The sequence below is a fragment of the Colossoma macropomum genome, unplaced genomic scaffold, assembly GCF_904425465.1.
Source record: "Colossoma macropomum unplaced genomic scaffold, Colossoma_macropomum, whole genome shotgun sequence".
Lineage (NCBI taxonomy): Eukaryota > Metazoa > Chordata > Actinopteri > Characiformes > Serrasalmidae > Colossoma > Colossoma macropomum.
Genome location: NW_023494786.1, coordinates 21,370,063 through 21,391,848, shown reverse-complemented (window position 1 = coordinate 21,391,848; position 21,786 = coordinate 21,370,063). Strand labels below are relative to the sequence as shown.

At 39.4% G+C, this 21,786-nt stretch overlaps 1 protein-coding gene across 1 annotated transcript in view; it reads right to left on the bottom strand.

Moving 5' to 3' along the window:
* npas1 (neuronal PAS domain protein 1) overlaps nucleotides 1-21,786 on the bottom strand; it is a 46,418-nt gene that overhangs the window by 10,748 nt on the left and 13,884 nt on the right. The window contains exons 3-5 of the mRNA XM_036563725.1: nucleotides 16,970-17,208; nucleotides 7,641-7,708; nucleotides 4,976-5,065 (exon numbers count right to left, since the gene is read on the bottom strand). Coding sequence (XP_036419618.1) covers nucleotides 4,976-5,065; nucleotides 7,641-7,708; nucleotides 16,970-17,208 — 397 coding nt within the window. The remainder of the gene's footprint in view (nucleotides 1-4,975; nucleotides 5,066-7,640; nucleotides 7,709-16,969; nucleotides 17,209-21,786) is intronic.

Genomic DNA, 21,786 nt, shown 5'->3' with positions numbered 1-21,786 from the left:
TGTTCTCTTGCCCATCCTTCTTCATATGCACAATGTCTCAAGCCTAAAATATACTATAGCCTGTGTCCTTTTCATTCACACTGATTGAAGTGGATTTAACAGGTGAAATCAATAAGCCTATACTGTAACTTTCACTTCATTTTGCATGACCAGTGTACACATGCAGAAACAGAGTGCAGACCTGGGCATACTGTACAGTAAAATAAACAGTAATACATCACTACATCAGCCAGAGACCTTGGAAAACACTCACATTCACACACTCAGCACTCTCTCAAGCCGGCACACTCATACACACAAACACAAAAGTGCACATTTATGCTGGAGTTGCAACAAACATCAGAGAGAGATAAAAGCAAACTCGCACATAAAACATTAACTGTACCATAGCATGACCTCCATGTAATATTCTATTTGCTACATATTACAAATACAAAATGTATCAGAGAAAGTCAAGGCACAAAACATCTCAGAGTTATGATACACATCTGCCCTACATCTACAGCTTTACCCGAACAGTGCAGAACCTAAATCAATGGCATGGATACAAAAGTGGCACATAAAAATCTGCATTACCTCATTTTATCACACATTGTTTCAGTAGTTCAAGGGAGAATCCCAAAGAATTTTTTTTTTAATTCTGCATAATTCAATCATTGAGATGTAAACAAAGTTATTCAGAGTGGTTGGATGTGAAATGTTTTATTGAAGAGAAACTTACTGACTCAGATTTCTTTACAGTGGTTGTGATAAGAACCAGAGCTCAGAAAGTCTACAAATCAAATAGCCTTTGTATTTGCTATACAAAATCTTCAGTGAAACTACATGAGTCTGAGATTTTATACACAATGTTGATGATGGTAAAATAATGGCGAATCTATAAAAATAATTTTTCTTTTGAAACTTTTTTGCCTTATAATATCCTATATTTCATGTACCACTCTGTCATGAATGAATTAAAAAAATTTTTTTTAGACCAAAGGTAATGTCCCAGAGGTGTAAAAAGTTAAACAAGGTGGCTTTTACAAGTAATAAACACTCCAGATGACTGGTTCTTATCACCACCACTGTGAACAATTCTGACTAGAGTGGCACATTTTACATCAAACCACTCTGAATGACTTTGTTTACATATTAACAACTGAATTATGCAGAAATTTAGAAGAAAAAATTGGTGTTCCAGTTGCAAACACTGAGATGAAAAAAAAAAACCCATAACAGTAGTAATATCTCCAAACTCTTCATGTCTATTGCAAATTGCATTGTCACAGTAGTTTAAGACTAAGAAAAAAGTAGCGCTGTATGCCCCCCTCCTTTCCAGATCTATAAAAACCTAATCTGTGCGGGTCAGATTTCATTCCATCTTGATAAAAAGCCAGTTTCTCCCTCACACCCTTGTCTGCGGGACATACCCATTTATTATAGGATTAGATCCATTTACTGAAGGATTTTATAGGATTTTCCGCCGGCCTTCAAGGACACTAATGCGTACAAAAAAAGAAGCAGGTTGGGTGAAATCGGTCGGGGGAACAAAAAAAAAAAGAATGAGCGAGAGAGGTAGAGAGAATAAGAAAGAGAGAGACAGAGAGACAGACAGAGGTAGAGGAGGAGTCGGAACAGGAGAGGAACAGCGGTTGGGGAGTTTGGGGCCTATAAACACATGTTGGCTAATTGAGAGGTAAAATGTGGAGGTGCTTGGAGACAAAGACAGTTTCGATGGGGGACTTCAGCTTGGAGAACTTAATCTGGCCCCATAATACTTCAGAGGTGGATGTTTATGTTCTGAAAGGTTTTTTAGGCCATTTAATGAGATGGAGCACATGTGAAATGGAGTGATGGAGAATGGAAGAGAGAAAGAGGAAGATGGTGCCAACGGACACAGTAAGAAATAGAGGATGAGGGAAAAGTCTTTAGGTTAGTGTTAGAGGAATAAGAAGAGAAAAGGAAGAAAGTGGTGGGTTGGGGTGGGGGGTGAGGGGGGCGGGCAGAGACATGATATAAATAATAGCAGTGCCTTTAATATGTATGAGGCATCCGGGCAGTCGTCCACAACACACTCTCAGTCTGCCGCTGACTGATGGAGGAGAGAGGGAGAGCGAGAGAGATAGAGAGAGTGAGAGAGGAAAAGGAGAGGAGAGAAGGGGGAAGGTGCCGCATACTAACCAGGCTGGGATCAATTCCCCACCCTGTCCAGCCTGCCCCACCTCCTTGGCAGGCCTGTGAGGAGAAAAGAGCAGAGCACAGGCTCAGGCCCTGGACCTCCACCTCCACACCTCCTTCTCTGAGCTCCTCAGGGCCAGAGGAGCAGCCAAATTATCTCTGCAGGCAGCAGAGGACAAGGCCTGCAGCCGAAGGTGCCTGACCTGGCCTAATCCGCCTAAAGAACCCCACTGACCAGGGAAAAGCCAAGGAGGATTAGCCATGAGTAGGGTCAGTCTATAGGGACAGGCTATTCGGATTGGAGGGGGGAATGATCTCAGTAACAAGTAAAGTCTCCTGCTTACTGATGATCAATTTCAGTCTGTCTCCAACAGGGGTGGTCTACAAGATATACTAGATAGATAGATAGATAGATAGATAGATAGATAGATAGAACTTTGTTAAAATATGTAAGCAAAAAGGGATGATATATAAGGAAAAAAAACATTAACACAGTTCATGGAATTTGCAAAACTTACAATAAGCTCAACACCATCAGTAGATCTACAAATGTGTGCTCAAATGGAGGTGAATATTTATCAGCGTGGGACCCTCAGGGCCACCTGTGTCTTCAGAGAAAGCCTAATGATTTCTGTGAGCTAAAAAATATATATCTATAATTTTTAATTACTTTTTGTTACATAGAATCATCATGTTTGTTGTATTTAAACTCTGCAAGTGTAGTAACCCATTCCATTGTTAGGTTTTAGTTGGAAACAAAAGGGTTAAAATAGCAAAATGGAAAGTTATCCAAGCTGAATGTTTTTCTCTGCAGTATCTAGGTAAATTTAGCCAAGTGAGCTCTTCCATTGGGCAGAACTTTAGGAGCTGAACTGACACCCTTAGAGGTTAGATTACCTACCAACGTAATTAGGAACAGACAATGGAAATGTTCATGCTATGATTCTATTGAGTGGGACCAATTTTGTAACAAACAGCATCACTCTATGGCTTCTGAAAGCCTTAAACACATCACTCACTGTGAACACGAGGCATAGTCTAACCAGGTTTCAGTCAGTTGTAGAAAAGGAAAACAGTGTGGCAGCTCTATGTCAGGGCATGTTAATGTATAAAACATGGAATGTATTTTACAAGCTTCAGATATCTGTACTGACTTGAGAACAGCCTAAAAATGTTTATGTACACCAGTGTTAATTCACTGCTACCATATTATTAGAAATAATAAATTTAATAATAAAAATAACAAATAATAATGAAATAGTAGAAATTAGTTTTTATCACAGATTTGTTTTATTCATTAAGTCATTCTTAAGTTATTTTCAAGTTACAGAAGTATATAATTAATGTTTTGACCTATCGGTTGGTCCTGGTCACATGAGGAGTCAATAGATATTTTTATGGATTCAACCTATTTGTTTTGCCAATATTGATGTTATTATACCACCAAAGCAAACCTTATCCCCCCTCCACTTTTCTACTGTTCCCCTGCTGTGTCACCACTGCTGTTGAAATCAGACCCTAAACAGAATGGTCTGATCTCCCAGACTCCATCAAGATCTTGTTGTCTTTCATTTTGCTTCAACAAGAAATATCCTAATGTGTGAAGGCAAACAAATCAGTGAGGGTTCTTCATGTTTGTCAAGATTACTGCCATCATTTCAAGCCATCTGCACGTTTAATAGCGAAAAAAGCAAATTTATTCTGTGCATCCTGCTCTTGCAGATGTCCTGATCCACTGTGCTGAAAGAAGCAAACTACAGTGAAGTAAAGCGCTGAAACATCCGCCATGGAGCTAAAACACATTTGAGTGATGTCCTATAAACTGGGTGACCCACACACATTACTAAATCGAGAGCAGAACTCCAGCAAGGACAAAAGCCCAATCATCCAGCCATTCTTTCTTTACACCCACTCGATAAGTTCTCTCCGAGCAATCCCTTATTTTCTTTCTCCTCTTCTCTATTCAATCCCTCTTCCTAAACATATCTGTTTTCCTGCACTCGCTCCCCCTCCATTTCTCACTATCTGTCTCCTCATCCCCCTTGCAGACCATGTGTGTGTGTTTTTCATCACACAATCAATGCAGCTTTTAAGATGCCTATCGATTTGCTCCCGAGACAGACCCCAGCACGCTAGGGCGACACTTTGATTGCTGTGCGAGTAATTACTGTTATTATTTATGCATCTGGGCGAAATGGCAGGACTTAACATTCTCTGTACAAGAGGCCACAGGCAATCAACGGAGGTGAGCACCTGGTGAGAGAGCTGAGAGAGAGAGAGAGAGAGAAAAGGAAAGAGGCTGAGACAGAGAGATGGGAGAGAAAGAAAGAAGGAGAGTAGAACAGAAAAAGAGAGAGAGAGGAAAGACAGAAAGAAGAGAGAAAGAAAAGGAATGATGCTGAGACAGAGAGATGGGAAAGAGAGAGAAAGAAGGACAGAGAGAGAGAAAAAAGAAAGACAGGAGCTGAGAGAGAGAAAAAGAGGGGGGAGAAGTTGAGACAGAGAGATTGGAGAGAGAAATAAGGACAGAGAGAGAGAAATGTAGGAAGGTATGTGAGAAAGTAAGGAGAGTAAGAGTGGGAAGGTCAGAAAGAGAGAGAAAAGGGAGAAGAGTACGAAAAAAGAGTAAAAGGGAGAAGATAGAGAAAGAAAAAGAGAAAACAGAAAGAAAAAACTGAGTAGGAGAGTGAGAAAGAAAGAGGAGAGAGAGAAGGAAAGTGGAGACATGGAGAGAGAGAAAGGAAAGAGAAAGAGAGAGAGGCAGCAGATACATGGATATTCTCACTGGTTGTGTTAAAAAGTGTATGAGTCTGACCTGTGAGAGGCCCAGATAGATGGACACAGTCTCAGAGATGTACAGGAATCGGCCCTCTTGACTGACCACGAACACAAACCCATCCAGAGACTGTAAAAAGAATTAAAAACATACACAAAAGATTACAACATTGTAAGATTGTGTATTTGTCATAAATTCAGCTGATTTTCTCTTGTGAACTGAGCTTTAGAATTCAGTACAAAAACAGTTCTTTAGACACTTTTTTACTGCAACATTCAGTTTAATACCTGTCTGATCCAGCAGCTGTGCATTGACTTCTATTATAAGTGCATTTTGTCTAAACCTTTTCTCTGTTATTGACTAAATATTGGTAAATTATTATCTGTGGTAATTGACCACACACTACAGATGTGGCAGATCAAGGTTAGAGGTATCCCTTTAAGTCCAAAACTAAACTAAATATGTAGTGGAATCTGGACACTGGACACTGCAATCTATGTTAGGTCTAGGCTTTATCTGTGTTGAAAATGCCAGACCAAACCAGATGAGCGCACCTGAATTTTTACATCAAATAAATCTCTAGTTGTGCTGGATTCGAAAATGCTCCAAATGAAAAAATAAGACAATAATCAAAAACAGCAGAGGCGAAAACGTTGAGTCTATTTAACAGAAACAAAGACCCCCACCCCCCTGCAATCTGCTTTGTGAGTTGACCTCAGAGCAGTGGCAGTAGGTATGACAGTGTGTGATTCAAATGAAAACTGAAAGGTATACAGCCACCCCATTAAGAGACTCCTTCAAAGAATAATATTAATCGTAATAACAAGCATCCACAAGTGAGCAGCGGAGGTGGCCACTTTGTTGGAGAATGATTGCTGTTTTGGCGGCGGCTCTTAAAGTGGCGGTAATTTATGCAAGCGACACGTTCGGTATGCAAATGCGAGTGGCCGGGGATTGTGGGAGCGGCGAGCTGCCTGAAACGCATGGAAAAATAAAGAGCAATTATCTAGTTATTAGTGACAGAGGACACAGCGGAGAAAAGAATCTTACATTTTTTCCTCCCTGAAGCGTTAATTTGATTTCTAGGAGGGCTCTTCTTCCCTATATGTTGTTCCATAGCCTTTATGCTTTTGTTGTCTCATGACCCTCTCTTTCTGAGGTTCTTTAGGTTCTGAGAGGTTCTTTTTTCATCTTTCATAGAAATAATACATGGTGATTCCTACATACTTTTGTTATTTTTCACAGTGTTTCCAAATGAGTAGTGCTTTTTTGTGAAATGTGCTGTCTATAGTAAGATACAGCACAAAAATGACCTGCTTTACCTTAACCCAGGGGTGTCAAACTCAACCACTAAAAGGACCATATTAAAAAATCTTAACAAAGTCATGGGCCAGCTGTGCTGTTCTTTAATTTTTACTTAACATTTTGCCATGACCTGAACTGGTCATTGTTTATTCAAAATATGCCAAAACTACAAAAGCAAAATACTTGAACCATTCAAAAATGCTTGTAAATAAAAATAAATTGCTTTATATAAAACAATAGGCTACATTTGCTACAAATAGTTGTTAAACTTCTTTAAATTTCTGCAGGAGGTAGATTTTTAAAAGTTCCTATTTGCTAGAACTAAACACTAGGCATCTTTTCTGTTTGTGTGTTGGAGAAAGGGGGTTAGAACACAGAATATGCTGCAGTGCATGCTGGGGACTGTAGTGTAGCTCAGGGTTAAACAAGCTAATAATAATAGAAAATTAAAATAATTTCACAGGCCAAATAAGGTTGTGCCACGGACCTGACTTGGCCCACGGGCCTTGAGTTTGACACATGACACGCCTTAACCTAACAATCATATAAGATCTGGTAGACCACCAAAACTGTGACCATCAGATAAACAGGATGCAAAGCTTTCGTCTTTTAGAGATAGGAGAAAACCAAGCTACATTCTTGCTTCAGATCTGAAAAAAATCCACAAGTGTTTCTGTCTTTTCATCCTCTGTGAAAAGACAACTTAATGCTATGGGTCTGAAAGGATGTGTAGCTGTTAAGAGGATGTTACTGAGATAAGAAAATAGGCAAATCAAACAAAGCTGCTGGTGTTCTCAGAATGATGGACTGACCACCTCAGAGTCCACACCTCAACATCACTGAATGTGGTTGGGATTATTTGGATCATGAGATGCAGAAACCAGCTTCTAAGACTAAACTTTGGAAAAATATCCCTGCAGATTTCTTTAAAAAACTCCAAGCAAGTCCACTGAAAAATGGAAGCTATAATAAAGGTAAAGCGGCGACACACCGAATACTGAAAATGTATATCTTATATTTAGTTGTTGAGGCTTCTGTGTAATTTCCTGTTAAATATGTTTTCTGCTTTTTTCTGCTGTTTTTTGAACAGCTTGTACTTAATAGCCATTTTGATTGAGATATTTATAAATGATGGTTGGTCTCTGACTAAACATTTCTGGTATTATTTTAAATAAACATTTTGTTCTAAATGTTATTTTAAAGTGTAGGAGGTATCAAGCAAGTTCAGATGCCTGAGTTATCTGTCAGAAATGAAGTGGTAAGCCTATAACTGCTTTACAGTAATAATACATTCTTTAAAGAAGAGCAAAAACAAAGATTCATGAGAAATGAATTAGTGTAGTGGAATTCAACAGGTGGTGAATGATAAGTCAGAGTGCAGTGACAGAGATCAGATTACCTGTAGTAGATGTGCTCCCAGGTGCTGCTCAAATATGTCAGTTGCGAGTGAATGACTGCTTCTCCGCACTGCACAGCAAGATGAACACAAAAAACAGCAAGTTATTACTACAAAATGGACACAGGAATATCTTCTAACGCATCTAGTTTTATATTTGTATAATTGTCACAGTCAAAATGAAACAGTCTAACTTTGCTTCATTCAAGCTACATTGGGCAATTCATCATTACTAATATACTTTAACCCATCTAAAGTAGTACACAATACCTAGAATTCCTCATATATGCTCTCATACACTCTAAGAATATCCCAAAAAAAAGAGCAAAACAGTCACTGAACAGATAAAAATTACTCAAAAGTCTAGAAAGGCCTTATAGTATATTGTAGATAACAGTGCAATGCAATGACCATTGGGTATACAATGAATAAGAAAAAAACACATTATAAATTACATGTCCACAAAATCAGGCTATACAAGACAACATACAACAGGGCCTGTGTGTGTTTTACTAAGATGACTGAAACACATGCTAATTCAGTCTCTTGCAGCAGTGCCATGCTGAGGTGTCTGTCACTACAAAGCAAACAAATTTAAAAAATCAGACAAATAACATTTGCAGAGCATTTCAAACAAGCATGTCTCTTATTTACCAATTTGTTAGGACTGCTTTGATTTCTGTACTCACAGCAGTTAGTGTGATGGGGCATGTTTGTATGTGTCTTTATTCTGATGGGAGATTAACAGTGTGGTTTTACATATATATATATATATATATATATATATATATATATTATATATATATATATATATATACACTCTCTCAGTATGTGTGTGTGTGTTTGTGATTTTTCGTCACGTTTTAATGATGAGTGGACCAATAGAACTCTTAAGATAAAATATCCTCCCTTCTCTTGCAAAGTTACCTTTTTGTTCTGATGATATATGTATGCAAATATGTATATGTAATAATAATGTGCCATTCTTATTTTATTTTACACCAAACTGAAGTCAAATATTTACCTCAGTAACCAAAAACTAAAAAATAAAACATGAAACTTTTAAAGACCCTCCACCCCCCCAACACGCGCACACACATACACACACACACAAACACACAAATTCATACTCCTGAAGCCAGTGCAGGAGCAGTTGCGGGACAAAGCCGTTGTGCCACAGTGAGACTGGGGTCCCCCCTTCTCAGCTCAGAGCAGGAATATCAATGAGCCTGCCCATTCACAGCCTGAAAAGGAGCTTCACGCCCAGACCACGACAACCACTGTGTGTGTGTGTGTGTGTGTGTGTGGGTGTGCGTAGAGGGGTGTGTTACACAGAGCACTACTTGTTCCCCATGGGGCTCACACACATGCTGTCTACTAAAAGTGTAGGACCCTCCATATAAACACACAGAATTTTGGCTGTTGCTATAAGCAATACTATGAGCTCTTCTAGGGTTTAAAAATGCATTGACACACTTTAAAGGTTATAACTGATTATAAAAATATTTAATAAAGTATGCACTCCATTTGGGCTAAAATTCTGGGGTTGTTTTCAAATGTAAAAAAAAAAATAGCTTGGTGTATTGGTTTTGTAGTCTGTATGTCTTGACTACTAATCATGTATTAATTGCATAATGAAATACAATAAAGGAAAACAAGCATTTTCAAATTATGTGAAAAACTGAAAAACGACAAAAATGGAGACACAAGGTTTTGTTCCAACAGCAACAATATATACACTGATAATGACAGTGATAGATAGATAGATAGATAGATAGATAGATAGATAGATAGATAGATAGCCTTGACTATTTTTGCATAACCAATAAGTGCATTCAAACCATGCACTGTAAACTTACCATTGCTCTCATATTATATTAAATACACAAGACTTCTCTGACTTTTAATCACATTTTGGAAATGAAATCATAGAGCGAGTCTGTCTGCAATAATTGCAGCTTGACTCCTGGGTCAGCTTTAAAGGGCCTCGCTCATGTCATGGAGTGACAGAGAAAGAAATTAGTAGTAGAGTTTTCCTTTCTTCTGTTCCACATGCCTTCTCCTCCTCTCTCTCTCTCTCTCTCTCTCTCTCTCTCAAATCTCAGTTTATAAAAAGTAAACAGATCTGTTCAGAAAGTAAAATCAAAGTACAAAGAAAAGAACAATATAGAAGTCTTACAGTGCTACAGTGAAGATTATTGCACTTTGTTAGAGGGGGAGTTGATTTGTTGTCAGAGTTGACATTGTTTAAGGTGAATGATGAAACATGTTAAGGGTCACACTGACGAACAAAGTTTGTTGTGGTTCTTACGTTGACTGAATAAATATCTCTGTTAAAAATTCTCTCTCTCTCTCTCTCTCTCTCTCTCTCTCTCTCTCTCTCTCTCTCTCTCTCTCTCTCTCTCTCTCTCTCTCTCTCCTCTCTCTCTCTCTCTCTCTCTCTCTCTAACTCTCTCATTCGTCCTCTGTCCAGCAACCTTTTAACCAAGTTGGGAGGTTACTATGGGAACGGTGACGTTGGCCTTTTATTTTGTCTAAGTTTGCTCAATCTAGTCAGGCTGATGGGAATCGTAGGCTGATCTCCTGGCAACTTCTTTACAGACACCCTCCTAAACCCCCACCCATAGAGGCAGAAAGAGCCTGATAGATCGAGAAAGAGAGAGAAGGAGAAAGTGACTCTAGTCACAACGTCCTTCTCTGGGGCAATTATGCTTTCATTCAGCCCCCCCCCTCCCCTCTTTCTTTCTCTCTCTCTCTGTGACTCTCTCTCCCTCTCTCACTCTCTCTCCATCGTAAACTCACTCCTTGCGCGGTCGAACATAATTTGAGTGCAATTAACGTCCCTTAAAAGCCTTCGCCGCTTTAAACGCTGAGCATTAGGGGACAGACAGGCATCGAGAGCAGGCGGGAGGGAGACTGGAGAAGTACGGAGAAGGAGAAAAGACGAGAGAGTGAAAAGGAGAGAGGAGGAAGACAGAAAAGATGAAGGTCAAAAACAACATGAGGATTCACAGAGAGAAAATCCATTCAAGGAGCAAAAAGCAGACAAAACAATCAAACTCATGTTCCACATTAGGGGCAGTTTGAAGAACAGTCTGCACTGACTTCCTTTGTGTGGGTTCTTTACAGTGGAGGGATAAGGAGGCTGCAGAGCTTCCTGTAGAGCTACAGGTTAAAGAGGATATAGTGTTTGTAAGAATGTAGTGTGTAAGATGGTGTGTCCACCAAAGCCTCTGTGTGTGCTAATATATATGCATATATCATTGCATAATCTAAAGGGCTATAGGTCTGAACATCCTGTATGTAAGCTGTGTATGCGTCAGTTAGTCTATATTCATTTTCCACTGTGTGAACATTTTATGACAGAAAGCAAAAATGACTGGACATAAAATATTACTTCATTAATACATCAGTGTACATGAACATTAAGAACACTAACTGTGAAGTTAACGTTTGGAGATTTTGAAGGGGTATACTCCACTTACTTATACAAAAACCTCTATGTATATTCAAACTGTCCAAAGAAAAATAAGTAACTTTACAGGAGTAGGTAATAGATTGTTTACTTATAATGTTTTAATGTAAGTTAATGTAAAGAGAGATTCCAAGCACTGGATCATTTCTATTTTTCACACAACTTAAAGGGTGTAAAAAATTAAGGGATGCAGAAAAGTAAAAATCATAAAAATAGAAGTACTTGTTTTTTTTTTTGTTTGTTTTTTTTTTGGGACGGTGATTATATATCATTTTGCAAGAGAATGAAAGGGGAGATGCCATGTCCCAGTCAAAAAAGAGACCCATTGCCATAAATGCCATCCCCCCTAGCCTTTGTCCTACATTCCTTTGGAAAAAAAAATAAAATATAAAATGTGCCACAACATTTGCACAAGCCACCTTTTATTTATTTATTTTTTCAAAAATCATTGGACATTTTAATCATGTGCGTTAAAATGTGCAGACTTATGTTCAAATGAAAAAAAAAAAACATTAGAAACATAATGTTGTGCATCTTAAACAAATTATTTTTGTCTTATCCTCCTCATCCATCATGCCTCTTCTACTCTTTTCTCTCTCTCTTTCTCTCTCTCATGTTCTGTCTCACTCTAACTCTCTCTCTCTTTTCTTCTCACTCATTTTCTGTCTCACTCAACCCCTCTCTCTCTCTCTGTCTCTCTCTCCCTTCGTGTGAAGGTCATGCAATTGATTTTCCTCTGTCTATTCATTTTTCAAGACTGGCTTTGAAACGTGGGAAGCAGACAAAAGCCAGTCCTCCACTCCACCTCCCTCCCCTCTGCTCCGCTCTTTCTGCCCCCTCCCACCTCACCGGAGCGGGTGAGTGTACGTCTATGTGAGTGTGTGTGGAGGGGGGATACCACTCCACACACCCCCCTGAGGGGCTTCCAGGGCTGCCTCTGCCCAGAGAGCAGAAGCAGGGTCCAGTGGAATTACATCCATGCATCATGCCTGGCCCCCTTATGGCTCTGCTGCTCTATCAAGGCCCCCACTGAGAACAACTTGTGGCAGGTTAAAGAGGAAAGTCTAATTGTAGCAGTATAAGCTGGATTAAAGAAACACTTGCTCCCAAATCGCAGGAATAGCTAAAAATCATTTAAGGGACCATAACATGGCAAACTGAATTTTACTCACTTTTTAAATTAAAGAGTTTGGTGTAGTATGTAAACATTAATCTTTAAAATATACTGTTCTCTTCTCAGTGTATACACTACAAATTAAGTAGCAAATAGAGCCAGTTTTCAATTAATTGTTTTTCTGATGTAATGAAAACCAAAGTATTCACCACCTATTCACACACACCCACACCCACACACACACACACACACACACACACATTATCTAAGCTGCTTATCCTCCTGGGTCGCAGAGGGCGCTGGAGTCTATCTCAGCGCTAATTGGGCAGAAGGCAAGAAACACCCTGGACAGGTCACCAGTCCATCACAGGGCAGACACACGCATTCACTCACTCACTCACTCACTTACTGTCACACACACACACACACACACTCACACACACACCTGGGGCCACTTTAGCATCTCCAATTTGCCAATTTTCCAGTTTACTATTACAAGATTTATCATAATTGTTCTGTTTTCCATCATTTAATATTCAAAAAACAGCAATTTTGATACATTATTTTTAATATCCCACTACAGCCTCAACAGGCCCTCTGCAGCTCTACACCACTAATAGATTTTTCAAAAACGACATGATGTTTAGAGCTTAAATCCGAAATATTTCAGTGATCCACTACTGTGTAGAACTGGAAGAGTTTCTCTGTTTTTCTGCTAGTCCTAGAAGCTGCTAAAAGGCAGAGAGAAGCTTCATTCACCTGAAGTTAATAAAATGATTATAACGAGCATGCATGGCTATGGATAAAATGATATAAAAAGAAAATGAAAGTAGACAAAAAAGTGATTGACAGGTTAGGAGACATGAAGAAGATGAAATTTTAGTAGACACTGAGTTAACTGGACATTAATTAGACCTGTACTCTGGCCACTACTCTGGCCTCAGACATCAATGAGAGAGAATACTGATTCACTGCTGGAGCTGTAAATAAGAAGATGTTTTACTCATTGGGCATTTGAATGATCTAAATAAGGCAGGTTGCATTATTTGATGGCCTCCATGTTGCTGAAACTAGCATTGACTCATGAAGTTTTGACCCCCCATATTACATAAAACATATAATATAATATAATATTAATTTGAATTACAGTTACATAATATTCACATAACAATATAAGTATTAATATTATTATTTTATAATAATATTATAAACATGGCTATTTATTTTCATTACTCGAAAATGTAAATATTCTCAATATTCTCAATCACTCTTCCTGCTTGCACACAGATGGGCAGATAGACAGACAGACAGACACACCCCTATATCATAGTCTCCCACACTCACAGGCCCACAGGTGCTGTGTACCTCCATTCACACACTCAGACTCACTCTTTCACAAACACACACGCACACACATATGCAACCGCACAACTAATTGTAGCTGAGCTGTTTCCCCTCAGTAATAATAGCAATTAGGCAACCCTTGTAATTACACTCTGCTCGTTATATAGTTAATTTCTGTAATTACAAATCGCACAGACAATTTCCTCCTCCTTTTGTGTGCCTTCTCTTTCTCTCTGGTCAGACAGTTTGTAACATTTTTGAGTGAGAGACAGAGGGCTAGAGAGAAAGAGAGAGAGAGAGAGAGAGAGAGAGAGAGGGGGAGAGAGATGGGGGAGAAGAGAGGGAGAGCCAGAGAGAGAGGTAAAAGAGCAAGTAAGAGAGGAGAATAAAAGAGAAATAAAGAAAAGAATGAGAGAAAGAGAAAGAGAAAGACAGAGTGAAAGAGAGAGAAACAGAAGAAAAAGACAGCGAGGGAAAGAGAAGTAAAAGACAGAGAGGTGTCTAAGACAGACAGACAGAGAAGGGGTGAAAGAGGGAGGGAGGAGAGAGAGAGAGAGAGAGTAGCAGTGTGGAGGAGAAGAAATGCCCTACTATTTTAGCAGCAGTGAGGTGCTTTGATGCAGCAGATGTAATGAGGCTCACACACAGGCTAAAACACAGCCACTGCTCATAAATAGACTCCTCCGGTCCGGCCACTTGTTAACAAGCTTTGGCGAGGACTCTGCCTGTTTTGTCCAGCTCTGGCTGCTCACACAAAAATCCTCACACAGGAAGCAGCTAATTGGCTCTTAGATCTATTGTTCACTTTACAACTAAGACGAGCCTCACAGAGCATGAAACGAACAATGGGCTGAATCGGAGAAACCCATGCTGCCAATGGCCCTGGACTCAAATAGGTCCAAAATGACTCATCAAATACAGAAAAGACTAGAAAATTGTGGATATGCATTTAGATGACAACACAGTGGCTGCGATTTTGGCCCCCAAAAATCAATGTGATGGACTCAACTATATATATATATTTTTTGTGCCACTAAAAGTTGTGATTGAATCAGCAAATAGGTTATTTCAGATGAGCCATACTTAGCTCTGCATGACTGCAAGTGATTACTCCTGTGGTGCAATCTCAATTACTTTTCTCACTCTGTGTGGGCATGTATATGTGTATATCTGTGTGTGTGTGTGTGTGTGTGTGTGTGTGCGTGTGTGTGTGTGTGTGTGTGTTTGTGTGTGTGTGTGTGTGTGTGTGTGTGTGTGTGAACCCATCTCCTGCTCTTCTGCCCTGCAATTTTCAAAGTGAAAGTTTCCCCAGTGACATACACAGGCGACCTATAAGACAATAATAGACTATTCCATTTAAATTCATAATTTAAATTAATAACGCATTTGTATTCATCGACAGGCTGCCACTGTCATGTTAGAATTGAGTTTGGCCTGGGCTCGCTCTCAACCACCTCCTCTGTTAATAGCACTCTCATATGTGAATTGACTCTGTGATTGATGCTGATGTCAATAAGGGCCTCGTGCAAGTCACAATATCTCACAAAAATCTGCAAGTCCTCTTTGTTTACCTATAAGAATAACTGGGATGTTTTCCATCCTCCCTTAATACTTTCTATTTAAATGGTTACTTATCTTGTTGAACTTATCAGTTCTTTCTTTTTAATATTTTCATATTAGCCCATACACATTATTTAACAGTTTAGCTACAAAACTGGCTTACAGCTGGAAACTGACCTCCAAGGAAGGTGGATGGATGATGGAGTTTCTAACTGACAGGAAATCAGCTGTGGGGATGTCAATGGGTGAAATGCATCAAAGCATTACTTTAAATGGTTTGAGGATGTCTGCATTGAACATATTCTTAGTGAGGCAGTTGATTTGTACATTCTTTGCATTTGTTACTTTAATCGAACAAATAAACAAACAAAGTAATCTAACTGTTAATATAATATTAGTCCAGAGGTCGGCAACCTAAATGTTTAGAGGAGACATTTTGTCCTTTCAATAAAAATAAAACCACCTTGGGAGCCATAACATTTTATGTCCATTTTACCATCTTGGCTGTAAATATGTCTCAGTATGTGCTAATGTCCTAGTATAGGCTAAAAAATGTAATATAAACAAAAAAGCAGACTTACTTTGCTCTGCTTTAAGCTTTAGGTCCGCTATAGCCACTTTTCTCACATCTATGGCAGGAACATTTTCCACAAAAATAGAATAGTTTCTTGTAAAACGTCTCTTAACGTTTGAGTTTTGACGAAGCTAAAGTTCGAATTTTTCTATTGTACCTTAAATGGTACCAACTGCTGCACCATTTAAGGTGGAACGGGGAAATTCGAAGAAGAAGCAGGCGAACAAGAAGCTGCCTTCAGCTTTGTGACTTTTTAGTGTTTGACAGTTTCTGGTTGCAGATTAAACATAGATGTCGGCGTTGCTATGGTGACCAGCAGTCCAATCTTCAGGGTTAAGGGGTGAATTAGCAGTTATACATTAAATCCAATGTTTAAGACCACTTTATTGTCAGAACTATCTTAGAACTATTAGGTTTATTTTAGGTTAGAGGTTTATTTCAATGCAAAGGAGGATTATTTGTTTTTGCCTAAAAATCTAATTCTGCTGTGGAGCCGCAACAGGGCAGAAAAAGAGCCACATGCGGCTCTGGAGCCACATGTTGCTGACCCTGAACTAGACTAAAAATTTGATTAAAAATTAAAAAAAGATTAAAAAACTTTCTCCTCAATTTAGTCATTATTGACTTCAGCCTTATCACAAGATGCTCCCAGACTGGGAGAGTGAAGGCTAGCACATGAGTCCGCCAAGTCATGTGAAATGCCACCACATGTTTTCAAACTGCCCCTAACCCAACAACACTGGACAGCTCAACACGCTTGGAGGAGAACGCAAACTGATGTACTCTCTGTCAGCTAACAGAGGCCTGCATTGGCTGGCATCACACTGAATAAAGAGAGGGGAGGGAGGGCCATCCTACCCACTCAGAAAGAGCAAGACCAATTATACTCTGTTGGAGTCCCAGAAACGACTGGCTGTGGCATTGGCGGGGATCAAACTTCCGACCTCCCCATTAAAGGACTTAGACAGCTGCATCATTTCAAAGCCCGACACAAAATTAATTCTAACATTGGATGTTAGTGTGCTTGGTCATTTTTCTACATTTCATTCAATTGCCTCTGTTTAATTATAAATAAGAATTTCTGTCTCTATTCAGCTATGAATAATGAATAAGCTGAAGGAAGATGTGTTTAGATTATCCATATGGTTAGTTTACAAAAAAGCCATCAGAACTTTGATTTAAATAATAAAATCTTGAAAGTTTCTGTGATTTGAACCCAATCCAGAAATCATTTTAATGGACCCCTGTGCTTAATGAATGCTCACCCTTGTTGCAGTTGTTCTCCCCTTCCATCAGGGGGCTCCAGGGTGGGTCTCCCTGGCTGGCAAAGTGTCTCATGTGCAGGTAGCTGATGGTCAGTCTGATGACGGAGGCCTTGTCCAGCTGGCTGGTAATGGCGCCGGGGAGAGGAAGCATCTTGGCCAGCTCAAAAAACTCAAAGTTTTCTTTCCCACGACGAGATCGTGCTGCGTTTCGTGACTTCTCCTTACGCAGGTTTTGTAAGCTGGGAGGAAAAGGAGAGTGGAAAATATACAAATAGGGAGAGTGGATAAATATGATTAGTGCATGATATTAAAGCATAATGTCATTTGTTTTAGTACTGAACTCAAAAAGACTCTTCACATCTTTGTGGTTATTTCATATACTAATAGAAAAGCATCTTAAATTTGCAATATCCTTCTCATTTTCCACTACAGAAGAGTTGATTCCAGCTCAGTGGTATGTCATCCAAGAGCCAAAGTCTGAACGGCCGACTTTAAAAACACTATCCCCTGTGGACACATTACATTGAGAGTGTGGTGACAGGTTTAAATTCTGTCCAATTGTTCAACCATATCTTGTGCACTTGCTGTTATAAATGTTCTTTCGATGATTCCTTATTTCAAAATCACTTCAGGATGCCACAGACAGATAAAAGAAAACAAAAAAAACAGAAAAGGTATCAAAATGTACACCTCTAATACTTTCCCAGACGTTCCAGACTTCTTCTGCTTTCCATGTTTTGAAAGAAGCTTACACCCCCACAATTCCTCTGAGCTAAGTGGCACTCTGACCTGCATTCCCCTGCCTAGCAGGGCCATGGCGGGGGGGATCAATGCTGTGAGAGCACAGCTAAGCTTCAGTGGCAGAAAGGGAATGATCAGCCTGTTCACTGCCTCTTTCCATCAGCTGTGCAGTGCTCCAGCCTTGCAGGCAGGCAGTACAGGCCTGAGATTACTTTAGCATGTTAGCATTTCCTGGCATTAGATCAGGAGATGACAGGAGAGACTGATCTGGGAGAACTTCCGCTAGGCTCGACATTCCCAGCCCAGCTCCTGTAGAACTACTTTCTCACTAGGGATGTAAAAATGCAGCATCAAAATCAAACAAACAAACACAAAGTTTAATTAAAATGTTCCCCCATTCATGTTTGTGTATTGACTTTTTTTTTACAATTAAGCAGTAAGTCATATCAAATTTCAGGTTTTTCTAAAGAATCAAAATCTAATCAAATTATTGAAAGGTCAAACATTTTTGACTTTGGAAATAAATTCCAAGGTAATAAAAATTCATTCTATTCAGGTGTGTCTCAAGGTTTGGGTTCTGGGAGAATGTTTTGTGGTAGACTAGTGATCAAGAAAAACATTCTGTGAACGGCTAATGTTGGGTGCTGGGCTAATATTCTGGGAGAATATTTGCCATATTGATTCTTCAGGGACAATATCATATTCTAGACTAATGTTCTGAAGGAATGTTCCATGCTAGGTAAAGTTCTGTGAGAATGTTCTATGCTGTGCCATTGCTCTGGGAGAATGGTTTTGTGCTAAGATAATGTTCTGAGAGAATGTCAGATGGCCGGCTAATATTCTGGGAGAATTTTCTGTGCTAAGATCGGAGAATATTCTATGCTATGCTAGTGCTCCAGGACAATGTTCTGTGCTATGCTAAAGTTCTGGGAGAATGTTCTAGTGTACCGGGAGGATGTTGTGCTGGGCTAATGCCCTGAGAGAATTTTCTGTGCTAAGCTAATGTCTGGAGAGACTGATCTATGCTAGGCTGAGGCTCTGCTGGAATATTCTGTGCTTGGCTAATACTCTTGAAGAAGTTTCTGTGCTTGGCTAATGTCCTGTGAGATTGTTCTATGCTAAGTTAATGTTCTGGGAGAATGTTTGCCATATTGATTCTTCAAGGACAATGACATATGCTAGGCTAATGTTCTGAAGGAATGTTCCATGCTGGGCAAAAGTTCTGTGAGGATGTTCTATGCTATGCCATTGCTCTGGGTGAGTGTTTTTGTGCTAATATATTGTTCTGAGAGAATGTCAGATGGTAGGATAATATTCTGGGAGAATTTTCTGTGCTAAGCTTATGTTCCAGAGGAATGTTCTGTGCTAAGCTGGGAGAATATTCTATGGTATGCTAGTGTTCCGGGACAATGTTCTGTGCTATGCTAAAGTTCTTTGAGAATGTTTTAGTGTTCTGGGAGAATGTTGTGCTGGGCTAATGCTTTAAGGAAATTTTCTATGCCATGCTAATATCTTGGGAGACATGATCTGTGCTGGGCTGATGCTAGGCTGGAATATTTTGCGCTTGGCTAATGCTCTTGAAGAATTTTCTGTACTAGGCTAATATCCTGGGAAACCATTCTATGCTAAGCTAATGTTCTGGGAGAAAACAGAGGTTGAGCTCTTCACAGCTCTCCCTCTTGGCCTCCAGTCTTGATTGAGGGATCAATGGGGGGAAGGGAGAGCCTGAGAGTTGGGCCAGGTAGCCTGTCGCTCTGATTGGGTATCGACTCGCCCTCAATGGGGCCTGAGTGGTGGAATTATGTTGTCACGGCGACTCCACAATTTGTGTCTATGCTGGAAGAAAGAGCCGACGTCAAGCCCCCGCCCCCCCACCCGTGTCTGTGACATTGATTCTCCTTCCGGGGGGCTGCAGACATGTAACAGCAAAGAGGGAGGGGAGGAATTCAGAGAAGATGATTGTGTGTGTGCGAATAAGAGAGAGAGAGAGAGAGAGAGAGAGATGGAAAGGGTGTGTGTAAATGTGTGAATGTGTATATAGACAAGGAAAGAAAAATGAAATTGCCTAAAAGCCTTCTATAAAAAAGCCTGTTCCTCAAACTGAAAAAAATCCTGGTTTATTTATTTAAACCGGCCTGGGCATGTTTTAAAATAGAAATGACAGTGGGAAAGCCATGTGTATGAAGGATGCCGAAGTGTATGTGTCCATGTGAGTGTATGTGTCCATGTGTGTCTATTAGACCATGTATGATTCCCTTGATCGGTGCTCTGTCTGTTGTCCCATGTTTTCTCACCGCCTGTAAAGCAGTGTTCCGTGTGAGAGAGCCTTTTAGAACATCTCATTATTATACTGGAACGACCCTGGAGAGGCACAATCAATACAGTGCCATTGATTCTGCTTAGTTTTATATCCACCTACAGATGAGCAGACATTAATAATTCCACTGAAATTTAGTTAATCTTCCACTAATGGAACCAAACACACAGTCTGGAGAGTACGCAGAACAATTCGTCCAGGGACGTGCATTCACAATCAGACACACACACACAGATATGTACAAATACACTCTTATGTGACTGTGTTTTTCAGCATCTTTATGTTGTTAGTTCTGTGGGTGTTTATGTACCCTTAAGTATTTGTGTTGAAGGGCCCATATTTTTCTTGTATTTATTAATTATTCTTGTAATTTAACTTTACATGACCATTTACCTCTCTTTATCCCTTAGAATTAAACAGGCTGTTTTTTCCCTGTGGCTTTAAGTATGATATATACAAATGTCCTCTGTTCTGATTGGCTGCCATGTATTATGCCTAATTTGAAAAGCATTAGACATCGAAACACCCCTTATAACTTCAGTGCGAATGGGCGGGGCTAAACTGTACTGCTGCAGGCTGAATAGGTGAATATGTGTGTAAAAGTGTTTTTGTGATCTCACAGAAACAGTGAATTCCAAACAAGCTGCTTTTCGAACTTATTTTCCATATATGGATTATATGGAGTAACTTTAACACTTAGTGTATTATATGAAACTTTTTTATGTAAGAAAAATGGGTCTTTAAAACATGTTCATGGTTTGATGTATTTTGGCACGTGAATGTAATGTATGGAGTGTAGCCTATTGTGTAAGTGTGTGTGTGTATTCTCCACAGCCACACCAGTGTTCTTTTGTAGTTTTTTGTAATAATTTCTTTTCTCCCACATAGAGGGCTACTTTGATCAAAGCTCCTTGTTTAATTCTGTGCAGTTTTAATGAGGCGCCACTTTTTGTTATTATGTCTGTTATTAATGTGATTATGCTCAAAAGCTGCAGGACAAGCTTCCAGTTAGGTGAGTAAACCCTGAGCATCCATTAGCAGCATCCTGAGAGCAGTTATTGTCAGACTCATCAAGCTTTCTCATGAAAGACTTGCAGGGTTTTGAAAAGTTTTTTTAAACTTTAGTTTAATGTGAATTCTTTTCCTCAGCACTGGCTGTAATTCAGGTATAGCCTGTGTTGTGTATTTCCACTGTTTTCCTGTTGATGTTGCTGTAACAATTAATTATTTCTCATTCATAGCCAGGGGCTCACATGAGCCAAGCACCCCATGACAATACAATTTAGATATGCTAAATGTTAAATAATGTTGATGTTAAATAATTTTTATCCATTTAAAAAATAACTGTTATTTGTGATTGTAGCAGCCATTTCAATACAGCCCCGCTCATGGTTATAATGGATTACTCCATGTTGTTACCTGATGATAAAATTGCATAAAGACAAATTGGTTTAAACAAGGCAATTCAGCTATGAACTACATTATGGAGAGGAGGTTCTTCTGTGTGACTTTCTGAGTGTTGAGAAGGAAAATCAAATAAAGTCATCCAAGCTCGGCAGAGAAAGGCCAGAATAGGAAAGCAAAAAGTTTGTTGCTTCACTCCCAAAGTTAATTTAATTTTTTTCAGTCAGAACAGAGTGCTGCACAGGCTCAGCAGACTGTACATAATGTTAGCATTATGTACGGTTGGGGTAATTCCTCAAAAAAGTGTTGGGGTAATTCCTCAAAAAAGTAATCTATTATAAGTTACTAATTACTT